General features: G+C 40.9%; 1 protein-coding gene across 2 annotated transcripts in view; it reads left to right on the top strand.

Moving 5' to 3' along the window:
- The first annotated feature begins 326 nt into the window (after positions 1–326).
- UBE2E2 (ubiquitin conjugating enzyme E2 E2) overlaps positions 327–16,165 on the top strand; it is a 264,128-nt gene continuing 248,289 nt past the window's right edge. The window contains exons 1-2 of one of the 2 annotated variants that reach the window (XM_037070765.1): positions 327–520; positions 6,706–6,889. In XM_037070765.1, coding sequence (XP_036926660.1) covers positions 6,714–6,889 — 176 coding nt within the window. In that variant the 5' untranslated portion in view covers positions 327–520; positions 6,706–6,713. Of the gene's footprint in view, positions 521–610; positions 737–6,705; positions 6,890–16,165 lie in introns of those variants that run through there. The other variant, XM_037070764.1, reaches the window with a different exon arrangement.

The following is a 16,165-nucleotide window of genomic DNA, read 5'->3' on the forward strand; positions in this document are numbered from 1 at the left end:
GCGTGCCCGTCAAGGTCCCCGCGTCCCCTCCCTCAAGCCGCCCCGTCACCCTCCGTTTCCCTCACTTCTCCCGGTCTCTGCCGTTCCTTTAATGTGGGACACCCCTTACCCACCCCGCCCCTCGCCCACGCCAGCCACTGCCTGCTCTCGGGACTCAGCTGTCACTTTACTTTTCCATGCCGCCTCCCCCACCCCCTCCTCGCCTGGCCCGCTGGGCTGCCCGCCTGTGCGCGCGCCCGCCCCCGCCCCCTTTCGGTGGCGCGCCGGAGGAGGAGGGGCGGGGCGGAGGCGCGCCTCGGCACAGCCGACGTGGGGCTCGCGCTCTCGCGGTCTCTCCCGGGCTGGCGCGGGGCACGCGCACTCGCGGGCGCGCGCGCGGACGGCCGGGCGGCGGCAGTGGCTCACACGGAGGCGGTGGCTTCACTTTCCAGGACTCAGGGGCGTCCACAACAGCAGACGTGGGCAGGAGCCTTGGGAGCCGGAGCTGGAACAGCTGGGGGCAGCGGCAGCGGCGCCGAGGGTGAGTTCGGGCCAGCACACGAGCACGGCAGGGACAGGCGTGGCTGGGCGGTCCGATGCGTGGTGCGTGGTCCGGCTTTCGGTGACTAGACGGTCTGTGGGGACACCCGGTACTTGGGGCCTCCCCTGTCCTCCTCTTTCCACCCCCACCTCCGTAGCCCTTTCTCCCAGCGCTTGTGTGGGAGCCCCATGACCTGCAGGGACACCCTACCTTCAGGTATTCTCCCCAACTGCGTTGGTGCCCCCCACCCTGCCCTCCGGCGTCCTCTCTGGCAGGCGACCCCCCCCACCTCCCCTCCACGTCGCAGGTCTCTGCTTACACTGCTGGTGCCCTAGTTCCTTCCCTCCTGGCTCCCCTGCGTGCCCCATTCCCTGTGCCCCCTCCCTTGAGCCTCCTGCCCCGGTTTCTCGCCCTTTCCACCCCTCCCCCTCCTTTCCATCCACCCCCCTCTGCCTCTTCCCTCCCTGCCCGTCTTCCACCCTGTTCTCCTCTTAGTTCCCCATCCCTCGCTACCCTCCCAGCCCCTTTCCTCTCCCAGCCGCATCCTGGAACTAAGTCTTTGCAAAAGTACAGGATAAATGTCACGGCGGAAAAGTGCCCAGCTTGATCTTTTGCTATTTTCCCTAATTGCATAATTGCTACACATGGTGTCTCTCCTGGCGAGTGCCGGGTCTGCCTCCCCCGCCACCTCCGCTGCACCCCTGTGGCCCTCCCGGAGAAGACCTTGTGGGGTGTGTTTGTGTGTGTACTGGGGTGGAGTGTGTGTTGTATTGGTCTTTTGTGAAGCCTAGCGCTTGTCACACTTTGGAGCCGAAGCCCATTTTTTTCTCCGGTCTCTTCTCTGCAGCCCCCACTGGCCTGGATGGAAACTGGATTCCCTCTGCGCCCCCCACCCCTAACTTCTCCCCCTCTCTTCCCTCATAATGTTTTGATCCCTTTGCCCTTTACCATTTCTAATGAAGATAAAGCGTAGCTTCTTGTGGCTTTTTTCCCCCTACGACCAACCAGAAATGTCCAATCCATCTTCTCTTAAGGAAATTAAGGCCGCTTTAGAAAGACATCCTGTGCTGGGTGGCTGGTAGACCTATTTACATGTTTTCAAGATTCATCGTTTTGTATTGTGTATACTTGAGAGTCTGCTCAAATATTTTTTACCTGAAAGTCCAAAAGGAAGGCTACGGTTTACTTCAGATAATCCAACGCTTTAGAAACATTTGAAGCTCTTAGTTTTTTTTTTAATCCCTGATTGTTTAAAAAGTATGTTTTTGAATATGTGTTCATTCACTCTGGACCTCGTAATCTAAATCTTTGTGTTCATTCAGACAGCTTGGATGCTTCCTGATATATGGGCAGGTGCCCACGATAAAGGGTTTTCATATAATGTCGTACCCCAGTCTGTCTTACCCAGCACATGGCACCTTTCTCAAAAATAAGGTGCTCCTCAGTTATTTCCTATGTAAATATTTTTACACGTAAGTTTAAAGCTGGATATTGCTACATGTTGTGCATATACTATAAATTATTTAGAAAAGTTTACAAATGTGAGTAGGAAGACAAATAGAGGGATATCAAATCACAGAATTAAGCGTTTTCCTGTGAAGCTCCAATGAACACTTGTTTTTGCAGTTTTATACCTTGAGATACAAATGTAAAGCTTATCTGGAAAGTAATTCGGATTTATGGAGTGAATGTAGTTGCTTTTATGTTATCCCTAATATTTATAATCAAATTACTTCATTTTTATGGAACCTGTGAGTTTCATTCACTATATGTCACTAATTTCCAGGACTGTAATTCCAACATCAAGTACATATCTAATTCAAGCTTAGGTAATTTGTAGAAGAATGAACAATATCTAAACTCTTAATTTAACATATGTTTGAAGAAGGTCTACCTTACTATTTTATGTTTAGAAACCAATGTTTACATTGAAGCCAAAGTAAAAGTTTAAGTTGAACTATCTTTATATCTTTGAAACTATCATTGATGAGTAGCTCTGTTTATAATTCTGGGATTTAAATTTATCTTCCCTCTAGATTAGGTGATTGCATCAAATTATTTAGAAATTAATCTTATAGATAATTTTTAAATGATGCTTTAGAAGGTAACATTTAAAGAGTTAACTCAGGAATTTTCATTTGTACTTTAGAAAAACACCAGCTTTATAGTTATAACTATTTTTTCTTCATAAAAATTAGTTGCCAGTTGAGTGGTACAATAATTTTTTTTGCCCCATACTCCAAAAGTAAAGCAGATTTCTACTGGTTTTGTCTTCTAGCAGAAATTTGCCTTACTCTTTATATTTCAAGAAGATATGAAACTTCGAGAAAGTTTCTGCAGTGGTTATTAGTGACCTCAGATGGATTTATTGGGTTGGCCAAAAAGTTCATTTAGTTTTCTGTAGGATGGTTCTAGTAGTGCTTAGTTGTATTTAACTTCATTAGAAACAATTTTGTTAGAATGTATTGGGATAGTTGTCATATCAGCATACATTTAAAAAAACTTATCAAAATTGGTGAATTTTTGTATGGCCATTTTAATAGGGAAGGTGGAAGAAGATATGCAACATTTTTGGTGGATAATGCTTTGTTACTTCAAAAAAGGTAAAAATGCAACTGAAACACACACACAAAAAAGATTTGTATATTGTATAGAGATTGAACACGTCAAAAGTGGTTTGCAGAGTTTCTTGGTACTATTGACATTTTGACCAAGTAATTCTTTGCTGTGGGGCTGTCTTATGCATTGGAAGAAGTTTAGCAGCACCCCTGGCCTCTACCCACGAGAGGCCAATAGTGGGAGATAGCTGACATGCTCAAAATATCCAAATCAATAAAGTTACTGGTGAAAATGAAAATGAAAACTGTGTCTTTTACTTTACAGAAAAAACTTAACAGACTTTTTGGCCAAACCAATACCATCCCTGTGTTAAGATTTGGTTGAATAAAATATCTTAGGTCAAAAGTGGAAGAAATTTTTTTTCTTTATTGTGAAACCATAGACATTGTACGGCTATTTGGGTGTTTTAACTAGTATTTTTAATAGTTGTCTGGCGAGACTAATTTTAGTCCCCAGCTATTCTGGAACAGTTTATGAAATTTGGGTTTCTGTTTATAGCTCAAATTAATCATATCACCAAATAATCTTTTAAGTAATTGTATACTCATGCATTGTTAGATAGTATGTAAATTCACATAAATAAGAATATTAAGAAGAAGAAGCAGCTTGATAAATAATGAAATACACAACTAAAACTATAGACATAGTTTATTAAACCGAAGCTCCAACTTCAGTAGAGGATAATTTTATTTCATTTAGGTTTCAGTGTATTTGCCATGTAATGAATGGATTGCTTCTGATTTAAGGTACATAATATAATGTCTCACTCATGTCCCATCTCTCAAAATATCACCTGCAGCGTTTTGTTCTCTCCTAGGGCTTTTCCCTGAGAATTGTCCCCTTTCTCATTCCCATGCACATCTGCTCTCGCTAAATACTCTTATGTACACACAAGGTTTTTAACTTCTGATCCATTTTAACTGAAAGAAGGAAACTGGGAAAAAAAATGCTGAGTCCAAGGATGAGAATTAAAATGAAATAAAAATGAAAAAAAAACGAAATATGTTAGGGCTGTTAGAGCTAGACATGAAACATACTGATATAGGATTTCCGTATTCTATTAAGTGAGTTTAGTGCTCATAAAAGATGTCACAGCTGTGGAGTCTGATGCTTTCCATTTACGGACTAGGTAGAAAAGCAGTGAGGTGTCCCTGACAGTTTCAGAACTGCTTGGGCAGACCTATTTTTGTTTGGCTTGGGGGAGGCGAGCTGTTGGAGTCGAAGGGGTGTTGGTGGTGTATTTGTGTGGTATCTCATGGAAGGCATTCAGTGTTTTCTTTTGACTCTTTTACCTCTCTCTCTGCCTCCTGAATTTCCCATTCTCTTGCAGTGCTTTTTGATTTATCTTACCATAAAAGTTTCAATTCATTAAACGTCTGTAATATGAAATCCCTTTAGAGCAAGCTACAAGTTGAATCTTTGGTGATGATGAATTTTCGTCAGTCAACTAGCTATACTTTTCGACTAATAAAAAGCGGTGCTTTGAGCAGTCTTTCTTTATAATTCTTGATCATGTCAAATATAGTTTATTTCAAGTCGTAATTTTTGTTTTTTAAGATTCCACTTATTTTTAGAGACGGGGAGGGAGGGATTGGAACTCGCGCACCCCCTACTGGGGACCTGGCCAGCAACCTAGGCCTGTGTCCTATACTGGGAATTAAACCCGAGGGTTCGCAGGCCAGAGTCCGATCCACTGAGCCACACCAGCCAGGGCTCAAGTCCTAATTTGATTGAGAGGAAGGTGGTGCCTTTTTTGAAAGGAATTTGTTCCGTTTATCTGCTGTTTTTAAAGGTGTATTTCATGGTGCTAATGTCACTTCTTACAGGTAGGTAGTTCCGTTTTTTTAAGGAGAGGTGTCTGAGAATGTAGCTACACAGTGCTCAGAGTAGTTCTTAAGTGAAAGTAACTGAGCACAAGGCCCTTGACATGAAGTTTGAATCCAGACATGAAGTTTGTCAGTTTGGTTTTAGATTTGTTGGTACGCTCTAAGCTATTAGATCTTTTTTTTTTTTAAGATTTTGTTTATTTACTTTTAGAGAGAGGGGGAAGGGAGGGAGAAAGAGAGAACATTAATGCATGGTTGCTTCTCGCGCGCCCTCTACTGGGGACCTGGCCTGCAACCCAGCCATGTGCCCTGGACTGGGAATCAAACCTGAAGCTCTTTGGTTCACCGACTGGCACTCAGCCCACTGAGCCACACCAGCCAGGGCAGGGAAAGCTGGTTCGATGCTAAGGGACGGATTCATAGTAATGAAATTCAGAAATTGATTACGATAGAATGACAGATGAGAGGGGATGCTCCTTTTCACTTACTGCATTTTTTTATTTCTGCTATCTAGTTTGTAACAGCTACCTACGTATCAAGGTATTGAGGAAATTGAGTTGGTAATCAGTCACCTGTTTGGGGAGCATGAATTCAGAGCAAAGGCAGTTTGAAAGCCTTGAGATCTCATTCAGACTGTGGGGCACAAAATCCTCCTGTGCCTCAGCAGTCTCCGTTTCTTGTGAAACAGAGCGGCTTGGTACTTTGGGGGATCAGTGCTGACACTGTCATACAGTTCAGTTTGTATGTAGAACCACGCAGCCCTCTGTTCTGTTATCACAAAGGTTACTGAAAACAATCGATTAGTTGAGAGGATTTTTGACCTTAGCCCAGTCCTGAGCATGTGTTTATTGTATGTGGATGAGACAGTATCCCTCATTTTTCTCTCCCTGTGTCTGTTTTTCACTAAATGTCCTGTTTTCATTTAGCAAGTCGGCTTACCTACTAGACCAAATTTCTCCTGCTTGTAGGACCAAGGGGGCTACCCCAGAGCCTGGTGGAGAAGAGGCTCCCCTCTTTTTGTGTGTGTAACAGCTTTATTGACTGCAGTTCACGTAATGTAAAATTCACCCTTTTGAAATGTAGAACTCAGTGGTATGTGGAATATGTCCACTTGTGCAGCATCATAATTTTCTAATTTCCAAACATTTCATGTATTTCGGTGACACTTTGTACCTATTAGCAGTTCTTCCCCTTACTTCCTAACTCTTAGCCCCTGGTAATCACTTAGCCCAATCACTTCCTGACTTTTCTGTCTCTGTGGATTTGCCTATTCTGATTACTCCTGTAAATGGGATCATGCACTTTATGGTTCTTTGTGACCAGCTTCCTTAGCTTAGCATAATGTTTTCAAAGTTCATCCATGTTGTATCACATAGCTACTCTACTTGATTCCTTTATGTGGCCGAATAGTATTTATTTGTGTGGATATACCATATGTGATATACCATGTCATTCATCAGTCAGTACACATTGGAGTTGTTTCCTCTTTTTTGGCTCTATGAATAATGTTACTGGGAACATTTTGTATGTGTATTTTATATGTTTTCATTTCTCTCCTCAGTACACTTGAGTGAAGGAAGGAAAGGTTTTGTTAATTCCCAAAGCTGTTTTGTAAATGACCAACTTACTTTATATTAGCTTTACTCGCTCTAACTTGAGGCTCATTTCCTGTCCATTTTTGAGGTACCTTGTTACAGTCTTCCCACAACTGAATAAATGCTTTTTGCTTCTTTAAACTAGGATCTAAAATGTCCACTGAGGCACAGAGAGTTGATGACAGTCCAAGCACTAGTGGAGGAAGTTCTGATGGAGACCAACGTGAAAGTGTTCAGCAAGAACCAGAAAGAGAACAAGTACAGCCCAAGAAAAAGGAGGGGAAAATATCCAGCAAAACAGCTGCTAAATTGTCAACTAGTGCTAAAAGGTACCTTAGTTATAATAATCTTTTTATTTTCAGTGTCAGTTTATTGTCTTCAATTTTATCTTTTTGTTGCATTTAATCGCTTTTGGGGGGGATGTGGATTGTGAAGTTCATGGATTTTTCTTCAAGATTATTTCTTTTAGCCCTGGCTGGTGTAGCTCAGTGGATTGAGCGTGGGCCTGCAAACCAAAGGGTCACAGGTTCGATTCCCAGTCAGGACACATGCCTGGGTTGCAGGCCAAGTCCCCACACCCCCGGTAGGAGGTGCACGAAAGGCAACCACACGTTGATGTTTCTCTCCTCCCTTTCCCTCTCTCAAAATAAATAAAACCTTTTTTTTAAAAAAAAAGGTTCTTTTACATACATAGTTGTAATTGTAGGCAATGTGAACTTTTTGGTATTTAAAGTCAGTTAAACAGCATGGCAAACTAATAAAATATATATCGTAGTGTGCTTGTGTGTATTTATATAGGTGAGCATAAAAACACATGTAAAAGTGTGATGGTTTGATTTATAGTTACTTGACCATAAATATTTTGTCCTATTCTGTAATACAGAATAGAGTGTAGGAATCTATTGAAATAGTTACTGAATGTTAGTATATTTTCTATTTCTCTCTTAGTAAAGTAAGAAATGACGGAGTTCACAAAAAATGCGTCTTGGTTTTATTTATGTTAGGCAGTGGGTCAGTCTTGGCACCGATTTTCTTTTTCTCTAGAAAATAGATATATATCTGGAGGGTAGATATTTGAATGATTCTGTATTGCTCCATCAGTTGCTTATGACCATTGGCATGTTATTGGACTCAGCAGAGGGAATTTGCTGTAATATTGCTACATTAGTAAGTATCTCTTAAAAAATAGTTTAAAGAAAAAAAAATAGTTTAAAGGAAAATTAAATTTAATAGAGACCTGATCCTGTGATTTAATATTCTTGTTTTATTTTAATACCTTTTATATCAAATAGAAAGTATAAATAAAAGCATTCTGTAAATTTTAGGCATTGCGGATTGTCTGAATGCTTAACGATAGCTTTCAAGTTTATTGGAGAGTAGCAGGGGTGTCTAAACTGCGGCCCGTGTGCTGCGTGCAGCCCAGGATGGCTGTGAATGTGGCCCAGCACAAAATCGTAAATTTACTTAAAACGTTATGAGATTTCCTTTGTGATTAGGTGTCACAGTTTATTTAATGTATGACCTAAGACAACTCTTCTCCTTCCACTGTGTTTAATGCCTGGCCCAGAGACGCTAAAAGGTTGGACACCCCTGGAAGGGAGAACTTCTTTCCCAAAGATCAAAATCCATTATGGTCTAGGGGACCTTGTTTTCTTCTGGCCTAGTCAATCCTCAGGATAGGGAAGAGCCTTCTCAAGCCCCCCGGGGCGGGGTGGGGGGGGAGGAGGTGACTCATTAGGGAGAGATGCTGGAATGCTCCTGTGGTCAGCGGTGCATTCCCAGGGACTAAGGTAGTCAGTTTCCCCTTTCCAGAAGAGTGTCGCTGATTCCTGACCTCTGTAGAAGGCATTGTGTGAAAATCATTCTTGAACTTTAAACTTTTAAACCTCTTGCTAGGGCTGGGGAGAGGGTTCAGTTTGTTTTGGCTATCACAATGCAAGTTCAGGGAGCCTCAGTTGGCTCACCCTGCCCCTCTGCTACGTGGCCACAACACAAAATGATCTGCTGGTGGGAAATGGGGAGTTAGAATTAAGATGGATTATAGAAAGATGGTAACGGAGATAATACGACATTTAGATGAAAGAAAGGAGTTTGGGGGTGGACAGGTATGATATTCAAGTACAGATTGGGGCCCAGTGTGAAAGAGGAAACTCTAATTCAGTCTTCGTCTGCTGATGGTGAGGGATTTTGCAGGGCCTCTCCAGTTTGTCAGAGTAGGGAGCGGTTGGGCTGGCCGGGTGCGGGGCACGCAGGATCTGGAGAGTGCTTCCGCCAGGTCTGCGCTCTGCTGCCTGCGCCTGCCAGTAGCAAAGGCCCCTGTCTGTGTTCGTGAGGCCCTGCCTTTCCCTGGGCTGGTAGCCCTGCCACTCAGTCCCTCAGAGTCATATTCTTGGGTTATGTATCAGAGATCTTATGAAAGAGAGTGAATTGTATAATGTGTGAAAGTGGAGATAACACAGACTTTTTCGAGTATTTACCTGGGTCATCTTTTACTTCATTTCATTACAGTGTGTACAAAATGTAGGTTGTATATTCAAACCTTGTCCCCTCCTTTTAGGCAAGGGATAAATCCTAATTTTGAGATGGTGTGTGTACTTAATTGTCAGTAATGGAAATTGATATAGCACTGGTGAAAGATGTGTTGTTTTTAGTTGCTTCTTTGCTGAAGGAGTCCCGCCACTGGCAAATGCATTCTTGTGAATCGGATTTTCAGTTTGTCATTCACGACCTTCCTCTTGGTGGTGTCTGGGAGGTTTATCAGTGACAGTGACATAGTCATTTACCATTTGTTTTACATATAAAAATGCTGCTTCACTGTCAATTTTTTAAGTAAAAAACAAAAAGCTTAATTCTTCCCCTGCCCTCCCCGAATTTAGTTCATAGGGAAGTTATTACTGTGTTTCTCCATCTCTGCTTAAGTTCTCAGAACTGAGAAAGAAATTGGAACTCATGAGCGTAGGGCCTTATGTTTCTGTCATTCCCATTGTGTTTACAGTGCATAGTGCATAGTACATAGTAGGGTCACAAGATTTGTTTGCTGGCCGCCTTAGACTTTTGAGTTTATTGTAGGGATTGGAACTTGTGTGGGTAGTAGGATCTGGGTACTAATGTGTTCGGAAGATGAAAAGGGAGAGGTCATTTCAAAATAAAAATCTAATTTATACTTGATTATTGGTCATTGATTTTTATTCAGTTGAGAAGTCTTTTCCAGTTAGCCTGGTGTAATGGGAGGTAGTTAGGCAGGGGCAGTGCAAGAAGCCGACTCCAGAGTAGGGTTGCGGTTTGCATCTCGGTTCTGGCAGTTAGTACCCTAGTGGTGGTAGGTATATAATTGGACGTTTCTGTGCCTTGGTGTCTTCGTCTGTAAAATGGACATAATAGTACCATCTTCACAGGGCTTCTGTGAGGGCTGTGATAAAGCATTTGTGTAGCACATAGTAAGATGTTACACACACTGACTGATACTGTCATATATAGATTTCATGCCAGTTAAAGTCTTCGGTGACATTTTTCGAATTCATGTAATAAACTTTAGGAAAATAAAGTGTGTATTAACCTCTGAGAACATAATGCTGTTGTTAAACTAGAAACACTCAGGTGCTATAATTATATACATTCTCTAATAACTCTCAAGTACTTTGCAGAGAAGTGCTCAATTGCATGAAATGTACTGTAATTGTAAAATTAATAATTTGGTGTAGAGCCCTGGCTTGTGTGGCTCGGTGAATTGAGAATGCCAGCCTGAGGATCAAAGGGTCACCAGTTCGACTCCCAGTCAGGGCACAGGCCTGGGTTGCAGGCCAGGTCCCCAGTAGGGGGCGTTTGAGAGGCAACCTATCATGTATCTCTCACACATTGATGTCTCATTCTCTCCCTTTTTTCTCCATCCCCCTAAGAATAAATAAATAAAATCTTTTAAAGAAGCGAATTGGTGTAGAAGCATACCTATATCACTCTTGTCATATTTACAAGTGTGTAGTTGGACTATTTCTGCAGTGACAAATCTTGATGGTATTAAATTGACGAGTCAGTTCCATCAGACACCTGCTTGGCGCTCTTCACTGAATTGTACTGCTTCTTTCCCATGTGGAACACATCTGTAAATGTGAATTTAAAATCGCATTTATTTCAAATTAACTTTTTTCAGAGTAGGCATTGTGAGTTTATCGGACACCATATAATACTGTTCTAGGAATGATATTTAGTTTTAGATTCTATTTAAATTTTAGTTAGGTTGAAAGGTGGATTCTGGTGTATTCCAGTGTGACCTTTTATTATATGGGATGATCTAAGCTTGTTTTCCACATGAGAATGAAGAACTATTCTTTCAGACAGTCTTTTGTAATTACTGTATTTTCTTGATTCTAAATATACCTTTAAAAACTCATTAATGTTTCTGAAATTAAGGTACATCTTACAGTTTATGTGCACAATCATTTAATTGAGAGCATCATAAAAAGTCAGTGGTCTCCTAGAATCACAGATACCTAGTACAGTTGACCCATGAACAGCATGGGTTTGAGCTGCCTGAGTCTACTAATATGTGGATTTTTTAATTTCAATAAACACTGTACTGTTTTTGTTCCACAGTTGGGAGCCGCAAATGCGGAAGGCCACCTGCATGCAGTGATCTGTGTGCCCTTTGTATAGGGACTTGAGCATGCGTGGACCTTGATAAATCAGAAGTGGTCCTGGAACCAGTCCCCTACAGATACTGAGTGAGGGTAATTAAGTTTGGGGGGAGTCACAAGTTATACATGGATATTTGACAGTGAGGCGGTTGGCGCCCCTAGCCGCAGTGTTGTTCAGAGGTCAGCTGTGTATACAGTAGTTCCCTCTTATATGTGGTTTCTCTTTCTGCAGTTGCAGTTACCTGCATTCGACCACAGTCCAAAAATAGTACATGGGTAATTTCAGAAATAATTCAACATTTTATATTGCACACTGTTCTGAGTACTGAGTAATGAAATCTCACTCCTATTTGGGACATTAATCCTCCTTTCGTTCAGCACATATGCTGTTTTGTATGGTTGTGTATACTACCTGCCATTGGTCACTTAAGCCACCTGGGTTATCAGGTCCACTATCCATGGTATCGCAGTGCTTGTCTCCAGTCATCCTTATTTTACTTAGTAGTAGCCCCAAAGTGCAGGAGTAGTGATGTCGGATATGCCAAGGAGAAGCTATAAAGTGTTCCTGTAAATGAAAAGGTGAAAGGTTCCAACTTAAGAAAAAAATTGTGTGCTGAGGTTAAGATTGTGGTAAGAACTAATCTTCTACCTGTGAAACTGTCCAATCTATAAATTAAACTTTATCATAGATATATACGTATAGGTAAAAACTTAGTGCATACAAAGTTTAGAAGTGCGGTTTCAGGCATCCACGGCGGGGGGGCTCTTGTACCACATCCCGTGTGTGTGGATAACTGGCAGGGAGAGGTCTACTGGGTCACCATTCAGAATTAAACTCTGGGCTTATTATTTGCAAAGACTGTGTTTTCTGGGTTAATTCAGAGGCTGCCATGAGATGTAAAAAATTTTAGGAAGTAGTTGCATGATGTTTTTTTCCTGAGAATAAAGAAAACATCATTTTGCGTGTTTTGACCATTTGATTCAATTGGTTAGAATAGAGATTCTTAAGAGACTGTGGAATGCATTCCTTAGGACAGTGTAGAAAGTCATCTAGGTGGGGTGAAGGGTTTTTTTTCTCATTTTTAAAGTAACTGCCAAGGAAACACCTTTGTAAATCCTCATGTTCATATATTCATGTTCTACTTGGCCCTGAGCGAGTTACTGAATTTTCTTTTTGTTTTAAGATTTTATTTATTTCTAGAGAGGGGGGAATGGAGGAGAAAAGAGAGGGAGAGAAACATCGATGTGTTACCTCTCCTACACTGCCCAACTGGGGACTGAACCCACAACCCAGGCATGTGTCCCAACCGGGAATTGAACCTGTGACCCATCACTTTGCAGAACAAATGCCCAACCAACTGAGCCACGCTGGTCAGGACAGTTGACTTTTTTTAACCTGAAGTATGTGTGTGTGTTTCAAACATGTCACTACATATATCCTGCTTCATTTTTCTGAACTATTAATCTAATGTTGATGCTGAAATGGGAGCTTTATAATCGTCTCTGTTTTATATAATATTGCTACCATATTCTTCAGTCACATCTCAATGAATCACGATTGTTATCTGCCCCTCCTCCCCACCCTTTCTTTTTAGCAAATGACAGTCACAGGCAGTATTCTTGCCATTTCTGGAACAGTTAAGGTATCACGTGAGGCCTTAGACACTAAAATTTAGTCGGTGTTTTGCTTCTGACTTATTCTAGAAACTTACGTGCAGTTGCTGAATTCTGTATATAATAACTATGGAAGTGGCACCACCAGGCAGAAATTGGAAATTTAGGCAACTGCCTAGTTGATTTATGTCTAGAGAAATAATTTTAACTTAAAAGTTCTGGTAATTTGTTTGCTTTAGCAAGATAATTGCCTTTCATCTTAGCAGCTTACGATAACTAGCCTTAGTTTCCTTATCTTTTAAATGGGGACTGATAAACCAGTAATACTTAGAGAGTTCTGTGCGATTTACTTAATTTACTTTTGATAGTCCCTGTAAGTGTGAATTATTGGTACTTTTTTATTTTCCCTCACCCGAAGGGACAGTGCCTGAAATAACTGCCTTCCTTACCCCACATGTCAAGACCGAGAAACTTAAAATACACCATGATCACGGCTTCGGAGGCAGAAAGGAACTGCTGTCATTGAAAACAGCAGGGCATCTTGCAACCATTGAAATAGCAATTCTTAGTATAATCTTTTTTTGTCAAGAGAAATACAACCATTTTTAGGTATAATATATTGACTCATTGCTCAGAGTTGTCAAGTTTATCAGTAAATTGCTTTTTGTATTGGATAATTAGATTTGGAATTATAGAAGCTGAAGGGGATCAAGTTCCATAATAGAAATCTATGGCAGAAAATTATGACATGTCAATTTTTAAACCAAAAGGGACAATGGAAGCATAAAGCAAGATGAGTTATTTGAAAAATCCCAAAGAAGTTCTTTTATGTTAAAAATAGTTTTCTTTGACATTTTAAGCATGCTCTTTTGAATGCCTGTTCTTTTGTTCCTTTTAGTTTAAAAACAATTTGTAAAAGTTATTCATGTTTTTGGTAACAAATTAAATGTTACAGAGACATTTTTAATGGAAAGCAACTGTTTTGTCCAAACAACCCTCCCTAACCCAATTTTGTACCTTGAAGCAAACTCTCTTGCTCTCTCCGGGTTTAGACCTTCATTTAGTTTTGTAGAACTCTAAATAATATCCTTGCATCTGCCTGTTGAATTGCTAACATTAATATCTTTTGCCTCCTTGCTATGAAATTTGAGGCTGTGGCTTGTTTGCATGCTCTTCCTTTCTCTTTCCTCCTCAACAGTTAGAGAGAGTCACAATTTCACACTCCTTCAAATTTCCACAGCATTTCTTCTTCCCCTGCTTTGTAAAATAGGGATATTAACACCTTTATTCTTCCTTCCATGTGCTCACACCCATCCTCCGTCCACTTTTAGCTGGTTTCTTTTAGCTACACTTAATTTTACATCTTCAAGGTTAGTAACATTTACAGTGTATAGTGCAATGGCAAACCATATTCTGTGCTTTATCTATTGAAGAGACCAATAAGTTGTCTGAACATTTACAGTAACTAAATATTCATGCTGCCAGACCAAACAGAATGTTAGGATTAGATTTCATACGAGTCCAATGTCATGATCTCTAGGGCTACCCAATGAATCATAGCATTTAGGGAAAATATATCAAATCTCTCTTTTTTTCCCCTTAACATGTTACTTAAAATTATTTTACATTTTAGATAGCTTCATGTGTGATCTGTGATTTTTCTTACAGAGATATTTTGTGAATCTGGGATTTCTGGTTGTCATTCTCCCCCACCCTTTGAATAGCATGCCTTTGTTATCTAGGCACTCCGCAGCCCCCATCTTGGCCATCTCAGCCTGTTTCAATTACACCACCCACTTTATCTCCCAGAAGTACATCGAAATTTCTCATTCATTGGTGACCTCCCCCTCATCTTACTGATCATTCTTTTTTGTACCAGTTGGGGTCCTCAGGGAGTGGGAGGTGAATATGTGTGTGCTTGGTGTACTATCTTTAACCTGGACTTACCCATTTAAAGGGCCTGTTTTATACTTCTGTGTGAAGTCAATAAAGGGTGTTCTCCTATATCAGATCTTTGAGACTCTTCTCATTTAATTGTGGGTGATACATGCTTTATATGCATGTAAGCACATCATAGAATCCATATTAGAAGGAAATCATATGTTTTAAAAATAAAAGAGGTGATGGAATTTGTTCTCGTTAACTTTTTCATTTTGTAGGACAGAAAACTGAGACTGAGAGAGAGAACAGCTAGAGCAGTCTTTTTACCCCCAAACTCCCAGTGGCGTGGCAGAAGTACTATGAAAGCTTTTTTGGCTTTGAGTTTATTAGTCTTGCTTTACTTTGTAATGCCTTTCCAACCTTGCATCACATGACTGAGAGAAAATTCTATTAGTAGCATGCAGTTCCTTTAGGAGGCTGGCCGGTGCTGGTCCTTTTGGAGGAATCCCATCTATTTTGGTAGTTCCATTTGGTGCCTTGGAAGAGATGTAGAGGGGCAGGGGAAGGAGGAGGGTGTGGGGAGGTACAGGGGAGGGATGGACGGAGACACCCCTTGGGGGGTAAACACCTAATGCATGTCTCATGGAATTGTGCACCTGAACCCTGTATAGTTTTGTTAACCAGTGTCACTTCAATACATTCAATAAAAAGGGGGAAAAAGAAAAAGATGTGAAGTGAAATTGAGAGTAAATGTTTCCGTTCCCAGTTCTGACTTTTAAGCACTTCAGCCAGCCATCATCTGAATACCATCACAGTGATTGCCAACAGCGGGCGTCCCGCAGTGGTGGGTCTCACTTAAAAACCAAGGCAGAGGAGAAGATATGCTTTGAGAATTGTTCTTCGTATTTGGTTTAATAAAGCCTACATTTAATTAATAATGCATGAGTGATAGTTAAGAGCTTGCTAAGTATAGTCTTAAAAAAAACCGTGTAGCACTTAGCTTTTGTGTGTGTATATAGGGGGTTAGGTACATTTAAAAATCACACTTGAAAATAATGCAGGGCAAAAGCAGCCTTTTAAAAAAAGTTCTCTTTTTTTCTCTGCATGAAATTCATGCAATGACATTAAAATGATTATTTACATATTAATAGGATAGTTCTAGCAGAAGGAATAGTGTCAAACTTGAAAGCCTCAACCTGTTCTACCTCAGGGCTGCAGAGGAGAATGCCATATGTGTTTCCATAGCAGTTTGAGGTGCTGGAATGAGATCCCGATAATCAGTTCTCCAATTGATTGACTCAGTCAAGATGCTTGGATTCAGCTTAATCTGATCATCTTTTCATCCTAAATGGGAATGTTCTTGTGCAAATGAGAAGTGGGAATGATCCATAAATAATGTGGCAAAAGTTTCCAATTTAAACTAAAAGTTTTGGTTAGTGTTATCAGTTCCCTGGTTGAATGAGTTTTAATTGAAGTCGT

Source organism: Sturnira hondurensis, unplaced genomic scaffold (assembly GCF_014824575.4).
Source record: "Sturnira hondurensis isolate 20B ecotype Veracruz unplaced genomic scaffold, ASM1482457v3 Scaffold0019006, whole genome shotgun sequence".
NCBI classification, from domain to species: domain Eukaryota; kingdom Metazoa; phylum Chordata; class Mammalia; order Chiroptera; family Phyllostomidae; genus Sturnira; species Sturnira hondurensis.